Here is a 13,902-nt window from a genome sequence, read left to right as displayed (position 1 = left end):
GCTGCTTGAGCAGGAGGCCGGACTGGAGGACCTCCGGGGTCCCTTCCCGCTCTTATTCCGAGCCCCGAGGAAGGGGATAGACTCAGCTCAGACCACCCACCCCACCCCACCCACCCCACCCACCCTGACCTGGCATATGCACCATGCGGCAGTTGCAGTTCTCGGCCAGGTACCGCGTCTCGCAGTCCAGGCGGCAGGCGGCGGTGCTGTAGTTGGGGAAGAACGCCGACGCGGCGGGGGCGGCCTGGCAGTCCCCCCAGGGGGCCGGCAGGTAGAAGAGCTGCGGGCGAGAGCAGGGCGAGGGTCAGCCCACCCCGCAGGAGGACCCCGGAGTCCCCGGATCACACACACATCCCAGATTCGGGGAGGGGGCTGATTTGGTCCCGCTGGGAAGGGTAGCCCCACCACCCGTATCCCTCCGGGGGCATCGAGCGAGTCAATACCCTCTGCTCCTGGCAGGAGACGAAGGTCTGGAAGCCGGGGGCTACTCCGAAGCCCATCTGGTCGACGGAGGGGGGCTCGCTCTGGCTGTGGATCTGCACCTTCACACCGGCCTCGTAGGAGGTCTCGTCTGCGAGGCACAGAAAGAGGAAGGGCTCTCCTGGGTCAAGGGGGAGATGCAGGGGACCCTTCCCCACCTCCCGGGCCCAGCCGGCTGCTTCCTGGGCCCGGTTGCCGATGCTCTTCCTCCGTCCGGGACCAGGGAGGCTGCTGGGCCCACTGTCCCCCCGAGCCCACCCTGGAGACCCTGGGGTTTGGCGAGCGGTGGAGGGAGACCTCTCCCCGTTGGCAGATCTTCCCTCGCGGCCCTTCCCGGCAGGGCCGGGATGAGTTGGTAGGGCCGCGAGAGTCCCGGGAGGGTCCGTAGCGCTCACCGGTGTCCCCCCAGACGGGCAGGTACTCGTCCTGTTGGATGTTCAGCATGAGCTCCAGGCCGTTGCCCGTCCCACCCTTGGCCGTGGTCAGCAGCTCGTCGCCGGCGGCCCCCGAGTTGAAGGTGTAGCACTTGCCCAGGCGGGTGAAGCTCTGCGGAGGGGGGGGGAGAGACAGTCAGAGCCATGGAGGGGAACCAAGGAGGGAGGGAGGGAGAGGAGAGAGAGAAAGAGAGGGTGAGAAGGAGACAGATGGAGAAAGAGAAAAATTGAGAGGGAGAGAGGGAGACAGATGTGTATATACAGAGAGAAGGGGGGGAAGGAGAAAGATGGAGAAAGAGATGGGGAGAGGAGAGAGATGGATATACAGAGAGAGAGAAAGAGGGAGAAAGAGGGAGAGGGAGAGAGAGGGAAATAGAGATGGAGAGGAGAGAGGGAAAGAGGGAGAGGGAGAGTGATGGGGAAAGAGAAAAATTGAGAGGGAGAGGTGTATATATACAGAGAGAGGGAAGGAGAAAGATGGAGAAAGAGATGGAGAGAGGAGAGAGATGGATATACAGACAGAGAGAAAGAGGGAGAGGGAGAGAGGGAAAGAGGGAGAGGAGAGAGAGAGAGAGAGAAAGAAAGAAAAATTGAGAGAGATGGAGAGAGGAGAGACAGGTGTATATATAAAGAGAGAGAGAGGGAGGGAGAAAGATGGAGAAAGAGATGGAGAGAGGAGAGAGATGGATATACAGACAGAGAGAAAGAGGGAGAGGGAGAGAGGGAAAGAGGGAGAGGAGAGAGAGAGAGAGAGAAAGAAAGAAAAATTGAGAGAGATGGAGAGAGGAGAGACAGGTGTGTATATATAAAGAGAGAGAGAGGGAGGGAGAAAGATGGAGAAAGAGATGGAGAGAGGAGAGAGATGGATATACAGACAGAGAGAGGGAGAGGGAGAGAGAGGGAAAGGGAGACGAGAGAGGGAGAGAAATGGGGAAAGAAAAATTGAGACAGATGGAGAGAGGAGAGACAGATGTATATATACTGAGAGAGGGGGAAAGAGAAAGATGGAGAAAGAGATGGAGAGAGGAGAGAGATGGATATACAGAGAGAGAGAGAGGGAAAGAGAGGGAGAGAGATGGGGAAAGAAAAATTGAGAGAGATGGAGAGAGGAAAGACAGATGTATATATATATATAGAGAGAGAGAGAGAGAGAAGGAAGGAGAAAGATGGAGAAAGAGAGATGGAGAGAAGAGACAGATATACAGAGAAAGAGGGAGAAAGATGGAGAGGGAGAGGAGAGAGAGAAAGAGAGGGAGAGAAATGGGGAAAGAGAAAAATTGAGAGAGATGGAGAGAGGAGAGACAGATGTATATATACTGAGAAAGGGGGAAAGAGAAAGATGGAGAAAGAGTTGGAGAGAGGAGAGAGATGGATATACAGAGAGAGAGAGAGAGAGAGAGAGAGAGGGAAAGAGGGAGAGAGATGGGGAAAGAAAAATTGAGAGAGATGGAGAGAGGAGAGACAGATGTATATATATATATATAGAGAGAGAGAGAGAAGGAAGGAGAAAGATGGAGAAAGAGAGATGGAGAGAAGAGACATAGATATACAGAGAAAGAGAAAGAGGGAGAAAGATGGAGAGGGAGAGGGAAAGAGATGGAGAGGAGAGAGGGAGAGAAATGGAGAAAGAAAAATTGAGAGAGATGGAGAGAGGAGAGACAGATGTATATATATAGAGAGAGAGAAGGAAGGAGAAAGAGAGATGGAGAGAGGAGAGAGATGGATATATATAGAGAGAGAAAGGGAGAAAGATGGAGAGGAAGAGGGAAAGATGGAGAGGAGAGAGAGAAAGAGAGGGAGAGAGATGAGGAAAGAGAAAAATTGAGAGAGATGGAAAGAGGAGAGACAGATGTATATATACTGAGAGAGAGGGGGAAAGAGAAAGATGGAGAAAGAGAGAGACGGAGAGAGGAGAGATGGATATATAAAGAGAGAGAGAAAGAGGGGGAGAGAGAGAGGGGGAAAGAGATGGAGAAGAGAGAGGGAAAGAGGGAGAGGAAGAGAGATAGTAATTGGGAGGGAGTGATGGGGAAAGAGAAAGAGGGAGAGAAATGGAGAGAGAGGCAGAGATGGAGATATATTCTAGTCTAAATGTTTACCTCTTTTAAAAAAAAACAAAACAACAACAGCGCAGAATTCACCGAAAAGTGCAATTAAAAAAACCCCCAAACCTTTAAAAATAAAGAAATAGGAAGAGGGAATAAAAAGAGACAAAATAATAATAATAATAATAATAATAATAATAATAATAATAAAAATAATAAAAATAATAATAATAATAATAATAATAAAGGAAAGACATTTATAAGGCGAGGACCTTCCCCTTCATCACAAGTATAAATACGTTTTGGAAATTAATCACCTTCTCGGGAGCAAAGGCCCGTGACGCTCGTGTATTAAACCGACATCGCTGCTACTATTAGAAAACTGTCATAAACGCCAACATTCAACCGTATATCGGTTAATAACAATAAGAATTGTGTTGGCTTAATGTGGAAAAATATTTATTACCGGAAAAAGAGAGAAGGTGTCGAATGATGTAATATTGGATTTAATTTGAACCTTATATGTACCACGGAATTACTAAGGGACCCAGTCAACGCGCCGTCTATTAAAGCACTGGTTTGTAAAAATAGGAAATGAATAAAATATTTATCCAAAAAATCCCCACCCAATACTAGTAATTTTAGAAACTAATCACCTTCTCGGGAGCGAGGCCACGAAGGCACATGACGCTCGCGTAACTGGGGCTGCGCGCGCGTTCACACGGGCGCGCGTTAGCCACCCACTCGCGCGGCCCAGTTGGGAATAGGACATCCGCCATTCCGGCAACCGTTCCTTATATGTTTTAGCCTCCGGTCCCCTGATCCTCTTTGTTGCTCTTCTCTGCACTCTTTCTAGAGTCTCCGCATCTTTTTTGACATCGTGGGGACCAAAACTGGACGCCGTATTCCAAGGGTGGCCTTACCAAGGCCTTGTAAAGTGGTAGTAACCCTTCATGTGATCTTGATTCTATCTCTCTGTTAATGCAGCCTAGCACTGTGTTGACTTTTTTGGCAGCTGCAACACACATCTGGCTCATATTTAGGGGATTGTCCACTAGGACTCCGAGGTCCCTCTCACAGTGGCTACTATTGAGCAAGGTACTCCCTATACTATACCTGTACATCTGGTTTTTCTCGCCTAAATGTAGAACCTTGCTTTTTTCACTCTTGAATTTCGTTTTGTTAGATAGCGCCCGGTGTTCGAGTCCGTCCAGATCCTCCTGTATCCTAAGCCTGTCTTCTGGAGCGTTGGCTATTCCTGCCAGCTTGGTGTCGTCTGCACATTTGATGAGTTCCCCATCCATCCCCTCGTCCAAATCGTTGATGAAGATGTTGAAGAGCACTGGGCCCAGGACGGAGCCCCGGGGCACCCCACGACACACTTCTCTCCGTGTAGACGCGGTTCCGTTGAGGACTGCACGCCGAGTACGGCCGGTCATCCAGCTACGGATCCATCTGGGGGGCGATGCTGTCTAGCCCACATTTTTTTCTATCTTGTCAAGTAGTAGGTTGTGATCTACTTTATGGAATCCACGTAAATTAGATCCACTGCGTTCCTCCGCTCCACCAATTTTGTCACCTGGTCAAAGAAGGCGATAAGATTCGTCCGGCGCGATCTGTTTGTGACAAACCCACGTTGGCTTTTAGGGATGACTTTGTTTGCCTCTAGGTGTTCATCCGATTCGTTGCTTGATTATCTTTCCCAGGATCTTCCCAGGTACTGAGGTCAGGTCTGTCGTTCCCTGGATCCATTTTTTTCCCCTTTTTTTGAAAAATTGTCCTTCAAGACGCTGCCGCGTTCGGCGGACACAGCTGGAGGTCACGTTGCCAAGAGTCGCGAAAAGGCCAGTCCTTCAGCGGGCGTCTCATGGATTCCCTTCTTCACCCCCCCCCACTTCTTGTGTGTGTTTGTGTGTGTGTGTGTGTGTGAAGGGGTCTGCCTGGCTAGCAAATTCCGGTGTTTCTGCCCTGTGGGCGGTTTCAGTTCTTCTGTGGCTCCTCCACGAAGCTCAACATCAAGGGTCAGTTGATTGAGGAGACACGGAAGGGCCGGGCTAGATGGCCTCGGGGTTCCTTCTCGCCCCTTCCCCCCTCCTGTGTGTAGACCCAGCCCCCAAATTGAGGCAGAGCCCTTGGCGATGCGATATGGAGCTGGCGGGCTCAGATTGTGCTAACGTGGCGGATGCCTCCTCCCCGATATGGCTGACGTAGCACCTGGGTGTAACCGGAGTGCCCTTTGGGAGCAGACCGGAGGAAGGGCTGGAGCAGCAGCAGCTGCCACCACCAGCAGCCCACCCCGCCACCACCTCTTGGCACCCCTAGAGACCCTCTTGTCCACCCCCCAGCTCGCCCGGCATCCAGAGAAACAGGGCGTTGGAAGAGGACGAGGGCTGGGGAAGAGTAGCACAATTCGGGGCGCCGAGCTTCACAGGGGCTGCTGCCCCCCTTGTTCGGGAGCTAACCTGGAGAAGGACACTGGCACGGCCCCCTGCACGCTGGGCACAGCCCCCCAACAAAGGAATTGGCACCAGGGAAGCACAGAAGCCACCCAATGGTCCCTTAGCACGGGGGTCCCCAACCACTGGGCCGTGGCCCGGGAGTGGGCCCTGGGCTGCTGGCCACTGGGCCACAGGACAAGCTAGCCAGTGCATGCACACACACATACCACTTGTGCTAGCACCGTAGCGCGGGGCACAAAAACAGGACGCTGAGCCTCGCAGTGCAAAAACAGGCCGCCGCGTGCCTCGGGGTGCAAAAACGAGACGACGACATGGGCATCGGGGTGCAATACCGGGACGCCGCGTGCCTTGGGGATCAAAAATGGGACATTGCTGCACCTCGGGGTGCAAAAACGGGACGCCGCGTGCCTCACGGTGCAAAATCGGGCCACCGCCGCATCTCAGGGTGCAAAAAGGGGACGCTGCACGTCTCGGGGCGCAAAAAGTGGACGCCCCTTTGTTGCAGGACGCAAAACTGGGACACCGCCGCACGCAGGGTAAAACAACCGGGCCAACGCCATGCCTCAGGGCACAAAAATGGGACGCCACACTTCAGCGCATGAAAACGGGCCGATGCTGCGCCTCGGGGTGCAGAAACACGGCGCTGCGCACAAGAACGGGGCAGAGCTAGCGAGTATCACGCCCGCGCTAGCCCCGCCTCATTTGCGTCGTGTGCATGCTCGCGGCCCCGTGCTTGCGTAAAATGCTTCCCCCTCTGCCTTACCACGTGCGCCATTCAATCAGGTTTCTGGCCACCTGGCCCTCCAATTCTCTCCCCGCCCCCCAGAGGGTCTCATTCATAGCCCAGGTCCAGGGGGGGGTGCTGGGGTTAGCCAGCCAGCCCCTCCCACCCCTGCTGTCAAGGGGAGGGCCAGGTTCAGGGCTGGGTCAAGCCAGCCCTCTTTCCAGGTTGGGAATTCTCCCTCGTCTGCCGTGGGGACAGGAAGGGGCCACGGGCCCTCTGAGACTCTCGTGGTGGGCTTCCCGTCCTGGCAGTGTGCCGGGGTGACTGACTCCCCAGCTCCAGAAGCTCCAGCCCCCTGGCACGGAGGCCAGAAACAATAGGGGGGGTTTCTCTGCAGCCAAGGTTGTGGCCCCGGAGCAGACGCCAGGTGCACTCACGGTGCTGAAGTTCCTGGCGCCACAGACCCGGTTCCCGAAGCGGCACCGCAGCAGCATGTCCTCCAAGGCGTGGCCGGTGCGCTCCACAAATTCCCGGGTGTGGAAACTCCTGCTAGGGAAGGCTCGGGAGGCCTCGGGGTCGGGCCAGCCCAAGGCTCGGCCGTACGCCGGGTGGTCCGACAGCTCCACGCCCAGCAGCTCTCGACCCGCCCAGTGCAGGTCGCTGGGGGTCAGCCGGGACCGCCGGACCCGGTTGACATTGCAGAACGTGACGGCCGGGAAGGTCAGCCGTCGTCCCGCTTCCTCGTCCCACGCCGCGACGTGGCTGTACTCGGCGTAATGCTGAATCCGCTCGGCCGCCAGGTACAGCACGGTCCCCAGGGCGGCCAGCACAGCCGCAGCCCACGCCGTGCGGCGCGGCGTCAGGGGTCCCGCCAGGAAGACGTGGCAGACGCCGTGCAAGCTACACCTGCCGGCAAAAGCCACCAGGTCGGGGGCCGCCTCTGCCTCCGGAGACTCCATCACCGTCGGCTGGCTGTGCTTTTGGCTGCTTTGGGGCTGCCGCGGCGCTCCGCTGCACCGGGGGGATCGTGTGTCAAAGCTGGAGTCCCGTGACGCCGGTCCTGGCGGAGGGAGGGGCCTGGCCTGTAATCCAGACATGCCCCTCCCCAGGTCAGGTGGGAGCAAGTAGGGAAGGGAAGTGGCAAGGAGTATAAATCCGTCCATTCTCCCACCGTCCGGTCAGAGCTGAAGAAGCTTCTTGGATGAGAAGCGAAACGTCTGCAAAGAATAATAAGAAAGTCGCACGAGGAGGACACAGATAAATCTCCAAGTGGCCTCAATGCCTCTCTAAAATAATGCAAATGACCAACTGTCTGAAAGGAGGATAAATCCTTCCATTCCCCACCATCCAATCAGAGCTGAGGAAGCTTCTCGGGATGGGAAGCGAAACGTCTTCAAAAAATAATAAGAAAGTCCCATCATGACACAGATAAATCTCCAAGTGGCCTCAACGCCTCTCTAAAATAATGCAAATGACCAACTGTCTGCGAGGAGGATAAATCTTTCCGTTCCCCACCATCCAGTCAGAGCTGAAGAAGCCTCTGGGATGAGAAACGAAACGTCTTCAAAGAATAATAAGAAAGTCCCACAAGGACACAGATAAACAACCGAGTGGCCTCAACGCCTCTCCAAAAGGAGACAAATGACCAGCGGTCTGCAAGGAGGATAAATCCTCCCGTTCCCCACCATCCAGTCACAGCTTGGTTTGTCTTCCCCGCGAAGATGTTTCCCTTCTCCCCAAGAAGCTTCTTCAGTTCCAGACTGAACGGGGGGGAATGGGGGGGGTTATATTCCTGGAAGACAGCTGGTCATTTGCACTCTTTTACAGAGTCACTGAGGCCACTTGGGGAGTTTATCTGTGCCCTCGGGGTCACCTAAACGGCGCGAATGGGTGTGGAGGCTTCTCGGAAGGGCTGAAAGGAGCGTGTTGTTGTTGGGTGGTGTCGTATCCCTCCGACACAGAAAAATCTCCAAGTGGCCTCAACGACTCTCCAAAAGGAGGCAAATGACCAGCGGTCTGCGAGGAGGATAAATCCTTCCATTCCCCACCATCCAGTCAGAGTTGAAGAAGCTTCTCGGGATGAGAAGCGAAACGTCTTCAAAGAATAATAAGAAAGTCCCATCATGACACAGATAAACATCCAAGTGGCCTCAACGACTCTCCAAAAGGAGGCAAATGACCAGCGGTCTGCGAGGAGGATAAATCCTTCCATTCCCCACCATCCAGTCAGAGTTGAAGAAGCTTCTCGGGATGAGAAGTGAAACGTCTTCAAAGAATAATAAGAAAGTCCCATCATGACACAGATAAATCTCCAAGTGGCCTCAGCGCCTCTCTAAAATAATGCAAATGACCAACTGTCTGCGAGGAGGATAAATCCTTCCATTCCCCCGCCATCCGGTCAGAGCTGAAGAAGCCTCTGGGATGAGAAGTGAAAAGCTCTTCAAAGAAAAACCAGAAGGTCAAATTTAGCTTCTTAAAACTTCCCCTGCTCCCCGGAGAGGCGTTTTCTAGCGGCTAGGGCATCACGCTAGATCTCAAGGAGCTCTACGTGCTACAGCGGGGGGTGGGGGGGATGCATCGGATCCCCCGGCTTGGCCCAGAACTCTCTGCGGGTGCGAACTGGATGTGCCAGACCGATGACAAAGCAGTTAGACCAACACCCAAGTCCCAATGGGACGTGCGAAGTGATAAACGGCCTCCGTTTGGGGGCTGCCGACACCTCGGCCGTAAATGATCACGGCAACCGAGTTGCGAGGACTCTCGGCCGACCCGTCGCTCGGCGTGCTACGCCGAAGGATACATCAAGGAGAGAGATTACTTTATGCTTTCGATTGGATTGTGCAGGGGTCCACAACTCCCGAGCCGCGGCCCACTACCGGTCCACGGCCCGTTCAGAACCGGGCCGCGGAAGAGGCCTCCGTTTGCGCAAATGGAGGTGTGCACGCGGGCACAGAGACGTCCCTTCCTCTCCCCGGCCAGTCCGCAAAAGATTGCGGCACTTTTAAGACAGGCGTGCTGGGGGGAATTCTGGGAAATGAAATCCAGCCGGCTTAAATATCGCCCGGGCTGAGAAAAACGCTGCTCTATAGGGGCGCCTCTCTGAAGGTGGACCCTCCAGACGCAGTTACAGCAGGGGTCCCCAGCCCGTGGATCGTGGAACGGAAGCGGCCCGTGGACTGCTGGCCACCGGGCTGCGGGACACACTGGGCGGTGCGTGCATGTGTGCGCGCACACCCCCCCACTCAGGCTAGCGCCGTGGCCGTGGGGCACGGAAACAGGATGCCGCACCGCGCCAAAACGGACCGCTGCTGCGCCTTGGGGCACAAACACGGGATGCCGCCACACCCCGGGGCGCAAAAACAGGATGCCATTAAGGTGCGGAAAAAGAGGCCAATGCCGCGGTTCGGAGAGCATCAATGGGCCCCTTGCCAGACCTCGGGGCGCGAAAACGGCCCAACGCCGTGCCTCGTGGCACACAATGGGCGACGTCTCTTGCCAACGTCTCATGACCCAACTAGGGAACATCATCAATGCCAGAAGGGAGGGGGATTGTGGAGAGGAGCAGGAAGAGGAGGAGGAGGAGCAGGAGCAGGAGGAGGGGGGCCAAAGGGGGAGGGCAGGTAGGTCCTTCCCTGCCGGAGATGCCGCCATAGCAACCGTCTCCCGCCGCCTCCGAGAGATGGGAAGATCACCATGGCAACCGACAAGCCCCAGAAGAGCAGATGGACCGGGTGCCAAAGATGGTGGTGGGGGGAAATGGGGGGGCCATCCGAGCAGGTCCGGAAGAATCCCTCGGCCTGGCTGGGATGCGAGTTCGAGTGGCGCCCGGAGCCCTGGGTGGCGAGGGGCAGCAGGACGCGTGGTAGGTGCCCGTCCAGACGGAATCAGCTGCCTGGTGGGGGTGCAAACGAGCCTCCTGGGAAAGAGGGGGTAGACTGCTCCCGAGGCTGGAGGCTTGCGTTCGAATCCTCCCCTTCCCTCCAGCCCAATCCTTGGGTCTCTCTGGGGAGAAACGGTGGTTGGCTTGAGACGGGCGGGGGGGCACGCTCCATCTCTGCAGCCGAGGGGGGGTCCCAAGTGCCGAGGAGCCAGGAGCCCCCACCTCTTTAAAAGAGCGGACCCCCCCTTAAGCCCCCCCCGATCCTTCCCTGGATTGACGGCTGCCTCAACTCTCTTCAGCTGGTCCCGCCCTGTAAGCGCCCCCCCACAGCTCCCAAAGGGAGACCCCCCAAAGAGAGACCCCCCCTTAAAGGGAGACCCCCCACCCTTGCTATCTGCCCCCTTTCCGATTTGAGCCTAGACACACACACCCCGAAAGAGGGGGGCAAGGGCCCCTCCCAGACAGAGGGACCCCCCCTCCTCCGCTTAGGGGGCAGACGGAGACCCCCCTGCAATTAAAACAAGGGCTCCCTCTGGCCTGCTGGGGGGGGCAGTCCAGCCAAAGGGGCTGAGATGGGGGGGCTTCAGAGGGGTGACCCCCCTTCCACCCCACCCCCCCAAGGAGCCTTTGGGGCCAGAGACCTGGGAAGAGGAGGGGGTCCGGCGATGCTCGGCCACTGGAAGACCGAGGGGCGGGGGGGGAGAAAGAATCTGGGGATCAGAATCAGAAGAGAACAGGAAGGGGCCTGGGAGGTCATCTAGTCCAACCCCCTGCTTGAGCAGGAGACCCTTACAAAATCATAGAATTAAGAGTTGGAAGGGACCTCGGAGGTCTAGTCCAAACCCCTGCTCACGCAGGAGACCCTAGACCATTTCAAGCAATCAATCGGAATAGAGGTGGAAGGGACCCTGGAGGTCATCTAGTCCAACCCCCTGCTCAAGCAGGAGACCCTTGCAGAATCATAGAATAAGAATTGGAAGGGACCCTGGAGGTCATCTAGTCCAACCCCCTGCTCAAGCAGGAGACCCTTGCAGAATCATATAGTAAGAGTCAGAAGGGACCTCGAAGGTCATCTAGTCCAACCCATTGCTGCTCAAGCAGGAGACCCTTACAGAATAATAGAATAAGAGTTGGAAGGGACCCTGGAGGTCACCTAGTCCAACCCCCTGCTTGAACAGGAGACCCTTACAGAATCAGAATAAGAATTGGAAGGGACCTCAGAGGTCATCTAGTCCAACCCCCTGCTCACACAGGAGACCCTAGACCATTTCAATCAATCAATCAGAATAGAGGTGGAAGGGACCCTGGAGGTCATCTAGTCCAACCCCCTGCTCGAGCAGGAGACCCTTACAGAATTGTAGAGTAAGAGTCAGAAGGGACCTCGGGGGTCATCTAGTCCAACCCATTGCTGCTGAATCAGGAGACCCTTACAGAATAATAGAATAAGAGTTGGAAGGGACCTCGGAGGTCATCTAGTCCAACCCATTGCTGCTGAATCAGGAGACCCTTATAGAATAATAGAATAAGAGTTGGAAGGGACCTCGGAGGTCATCTAGTCCAGCCCCCTGCTCGAGCAGGAGACCCCAGACCCTTTCAGACAAGGGCAGAAAGTGAGTAGTCTCCCTCCAGGCCTTGGCACCCAAGGGTCTCCTACGCACTGATGAGGCCTGAGGGTGGTGGGGGCTACTGCCCCCCCTCCCCTCTCCTGATTGGTCCAGTGCTCCAAAGCATCACTCTGCTGGGGAAAGCAGGGGTCCAAGACTTAAGCAGCCTACCCCCCCCCCTCAAATCCACTCCTCCACCTCCGGGAGAATGGGCTCTTTCCTGGTTGGGGGGAGGGGCTTCTGGCCCAGCTAGGCTCCTCCCCTCCTTCCTGCTGACCTCACAGGGGCTTCCGGACAGCCCCCCCCGTGGCAGCCCCCCTCCTCCCCAATTCTTCCCCCGCCCCCATTTTTCTCTCTGCTGCTCAGCCCGAGACCAACCCTCCCCCGAACAGCCCAGAGCCGGTGAATACAGGCCATCCTCGACTTATGACGGTTCGTTTAGTGACCGCTGAAAGTTACGCCGCTGAAAAAAAAAGAAACCCGTTTCCCCCCCCCTGACGACCGTTGGCAGAATCCCCCGCAGGACCGGTGATGTGCATCCGGGCGCTTCACCACCGACTCGCATTTACGACGGTCGCAGTTGAGGGGCAAAGTCAAAGGGGAGGGGGGGAAGCCCGATTCGCTTAACGACCGTGCGACCGATTTGACCACAGCCGCGATTCCCTTCGCAAAGGTGGCGCGGACGTGCGTCAAACGGGGCGCGACTTAAGGAATGTCTCGCCGAACCACCTGGATTCCGGGCGCCATTGTGGTCGCAAAATTGTTCTCCCCGTCTCAGCCCACCGTCCCCGTTCTTCCCGCCTGGGCCCTCGTCACCCCCAGACTCACCACCGAGAAGTTGCGGGCGCTGCAGTTGATCCCCCGAAAGCTGCAGTGCCAGAGCATCTCGGCCAGGTCGTGGCCCGTCCGGTCGTAGAACTCGGCCATGTCGAAGGGGCCCGCCTTGAAGCCCCGGAAGTTGGCCTTGTCCCGCAGAGCGGCCAGGGTCTCCGGGTCAGCCAGGTGGGCGCCGCTGACCTCGTGGCGGGCGTCCAGCAGGGCCAGCAGGGCCCCGGCGTGGTAGAGGTCGTTGCGGCTGAGCTTGGAGAAGCGGAAGCCGTTCAGGTTGCAGAGGGTGACGGCCGGGAAGGTGAGGTTGGCGACGGCCACCTCGTCCAGCTTGGTGACGTGCGGGTAGCGGAAGAAGTAGCCGACGCGCTCGGCGCACACCAGCGCCAGCAGGGCCAGCGAGCCCAGGAAGAAGAGGGCCCAGAGGCCGCGGCGCAGGGAGAGCGAGCCGTAGGCGAAGATGTGGCTCACGCCGTGCAGCGAGGAGGAGACGGCGAAGACCTGCAGGCTGGACGGGCGGCCCCCTTCCATGCCGGCCTCTCTCGGGGCGCATGCACCCCCCTTTTGCTCCTCCAGATGCCCCGACTCAGTCAGACCCCTTTCTCTCAGCGGTGCCCTGATCCTCCAGGTGCCCCCCAACTCAGCCTGGCTAGGGGTGCAAGGACCCCCTTCGCTCCTCCAGCCACCCCCCAACTCAGCCTGGCTCGGGGTGCACGGACCCCCTTCTCAGCCTTACTCTGCTCCCCCACCTACCCCTGACTCAGCCTGGCTCGGGGCGCACGGATCTCCTTCTGTCAGCAATGCCCCCCAGCCGCCCTCCCGGACGCAGCCTGGGGAGGGCCACCCCAATCTTCCACACTCCCCCCGAACTGTCAGTGGCGCCCCCCTGAGTCAGCCTGGGGAGGGGCGAACGGACCCCTTCTCTCAGCGGCACCCCCCTGAATCAGCCTGCAGAGGGGTGCATGGCTCCCCCGCTTCTCTCAGCCTCACCCCGATCCTCAGCGCCCCCCCGACAGCCTGGGGAGGAGCACACAGCCCCCCTTCTCTCAGCTTCCCCCCTATTCTCAGCCACCACCCCCCCGACACAGCCTGGGGAGGGGCGCACGGACCCCACTACTCTCAGCCTCGCCCCGATCCTCAGCGCCCCCCCGACTCAGCCTGGGGAGGGGCGCACGGACCCTCGCTTCTCTCAGCCTCGCCCCCCCCCCGATCCTCAGCCGCCTGCCCGACTCAGCCTGGGAAGGGGCGCAGGGCCCCCCTACTCTCAGCCTCGCCCCGATCCTCAGCCGCCCCCCGACTCACCGTGGGGAGGGGCGCACGGCCCCCTTCTTTCAGCGCCGCGCCACTGAATCAGCCTGGAGAGGGGCGCACGACTGCCCCCCTTCTCTTTGCCTCGCCGCGATCCTCAGTCGCCCCCCCCGACTCAGCCTGGGGAGGGGCGCACGGAC

At 57.5% G+C, this 13,902-nt stretch overlaps 1 protein-coding gene across 1 annotated transcript in view; it reads right to left on the bottom strand.

Moving 5' to 3' along the window:
* Positions 1-13,902, bottom strand: part of LOC107297801 (acid-sensing ion channel 1-like) — a 21,398-nt gene that overhangs the window by 5,347 nt on the left and 2,149 nt on the right. Inside the window, exons 2-5 of the mRNA XM_015827165.1 lie at positions 12,455-12,995; positions 876-1,026; positions 444-571; positions 130-280 (exon numbers count right to left, since the gene is read on the bottom strand). Coding sequence (XP_015682651.1) covers positions 130-280; positions 444-571; positions 876-1,026; positions 12,455-12,995 — 971 coding nt within the window. The remainder of the gene's footprint in view (positions 1-129; positions 281-443; positions 572-875; positions 1,027-12,454; positions 12,996-13,902) is intronic.

Source organism: Protobothrops mucrosquamatus, unplaced genomic scaffold (genome assembly GCF_001527695.2).
Source record: "Protobothrops mucrosquamatus isolate PMUCROS unplaced genomic scaffold, P.Mucros_1.0 scaffold3537, whole genome shotgun sequence".
Classification (NCBI taxonomy): Eukaryota; Metazoa; Chordata; class Lepidosauria; order Squamata; family Viperidae; genus Protobothrops; species Protobothrops mucrosquamatus.
The sequence above is the reverse complement of the archived record's forward strand: the minus strand, read 5'-3'. Positions and strand labels throughout refer to the sequence as shown.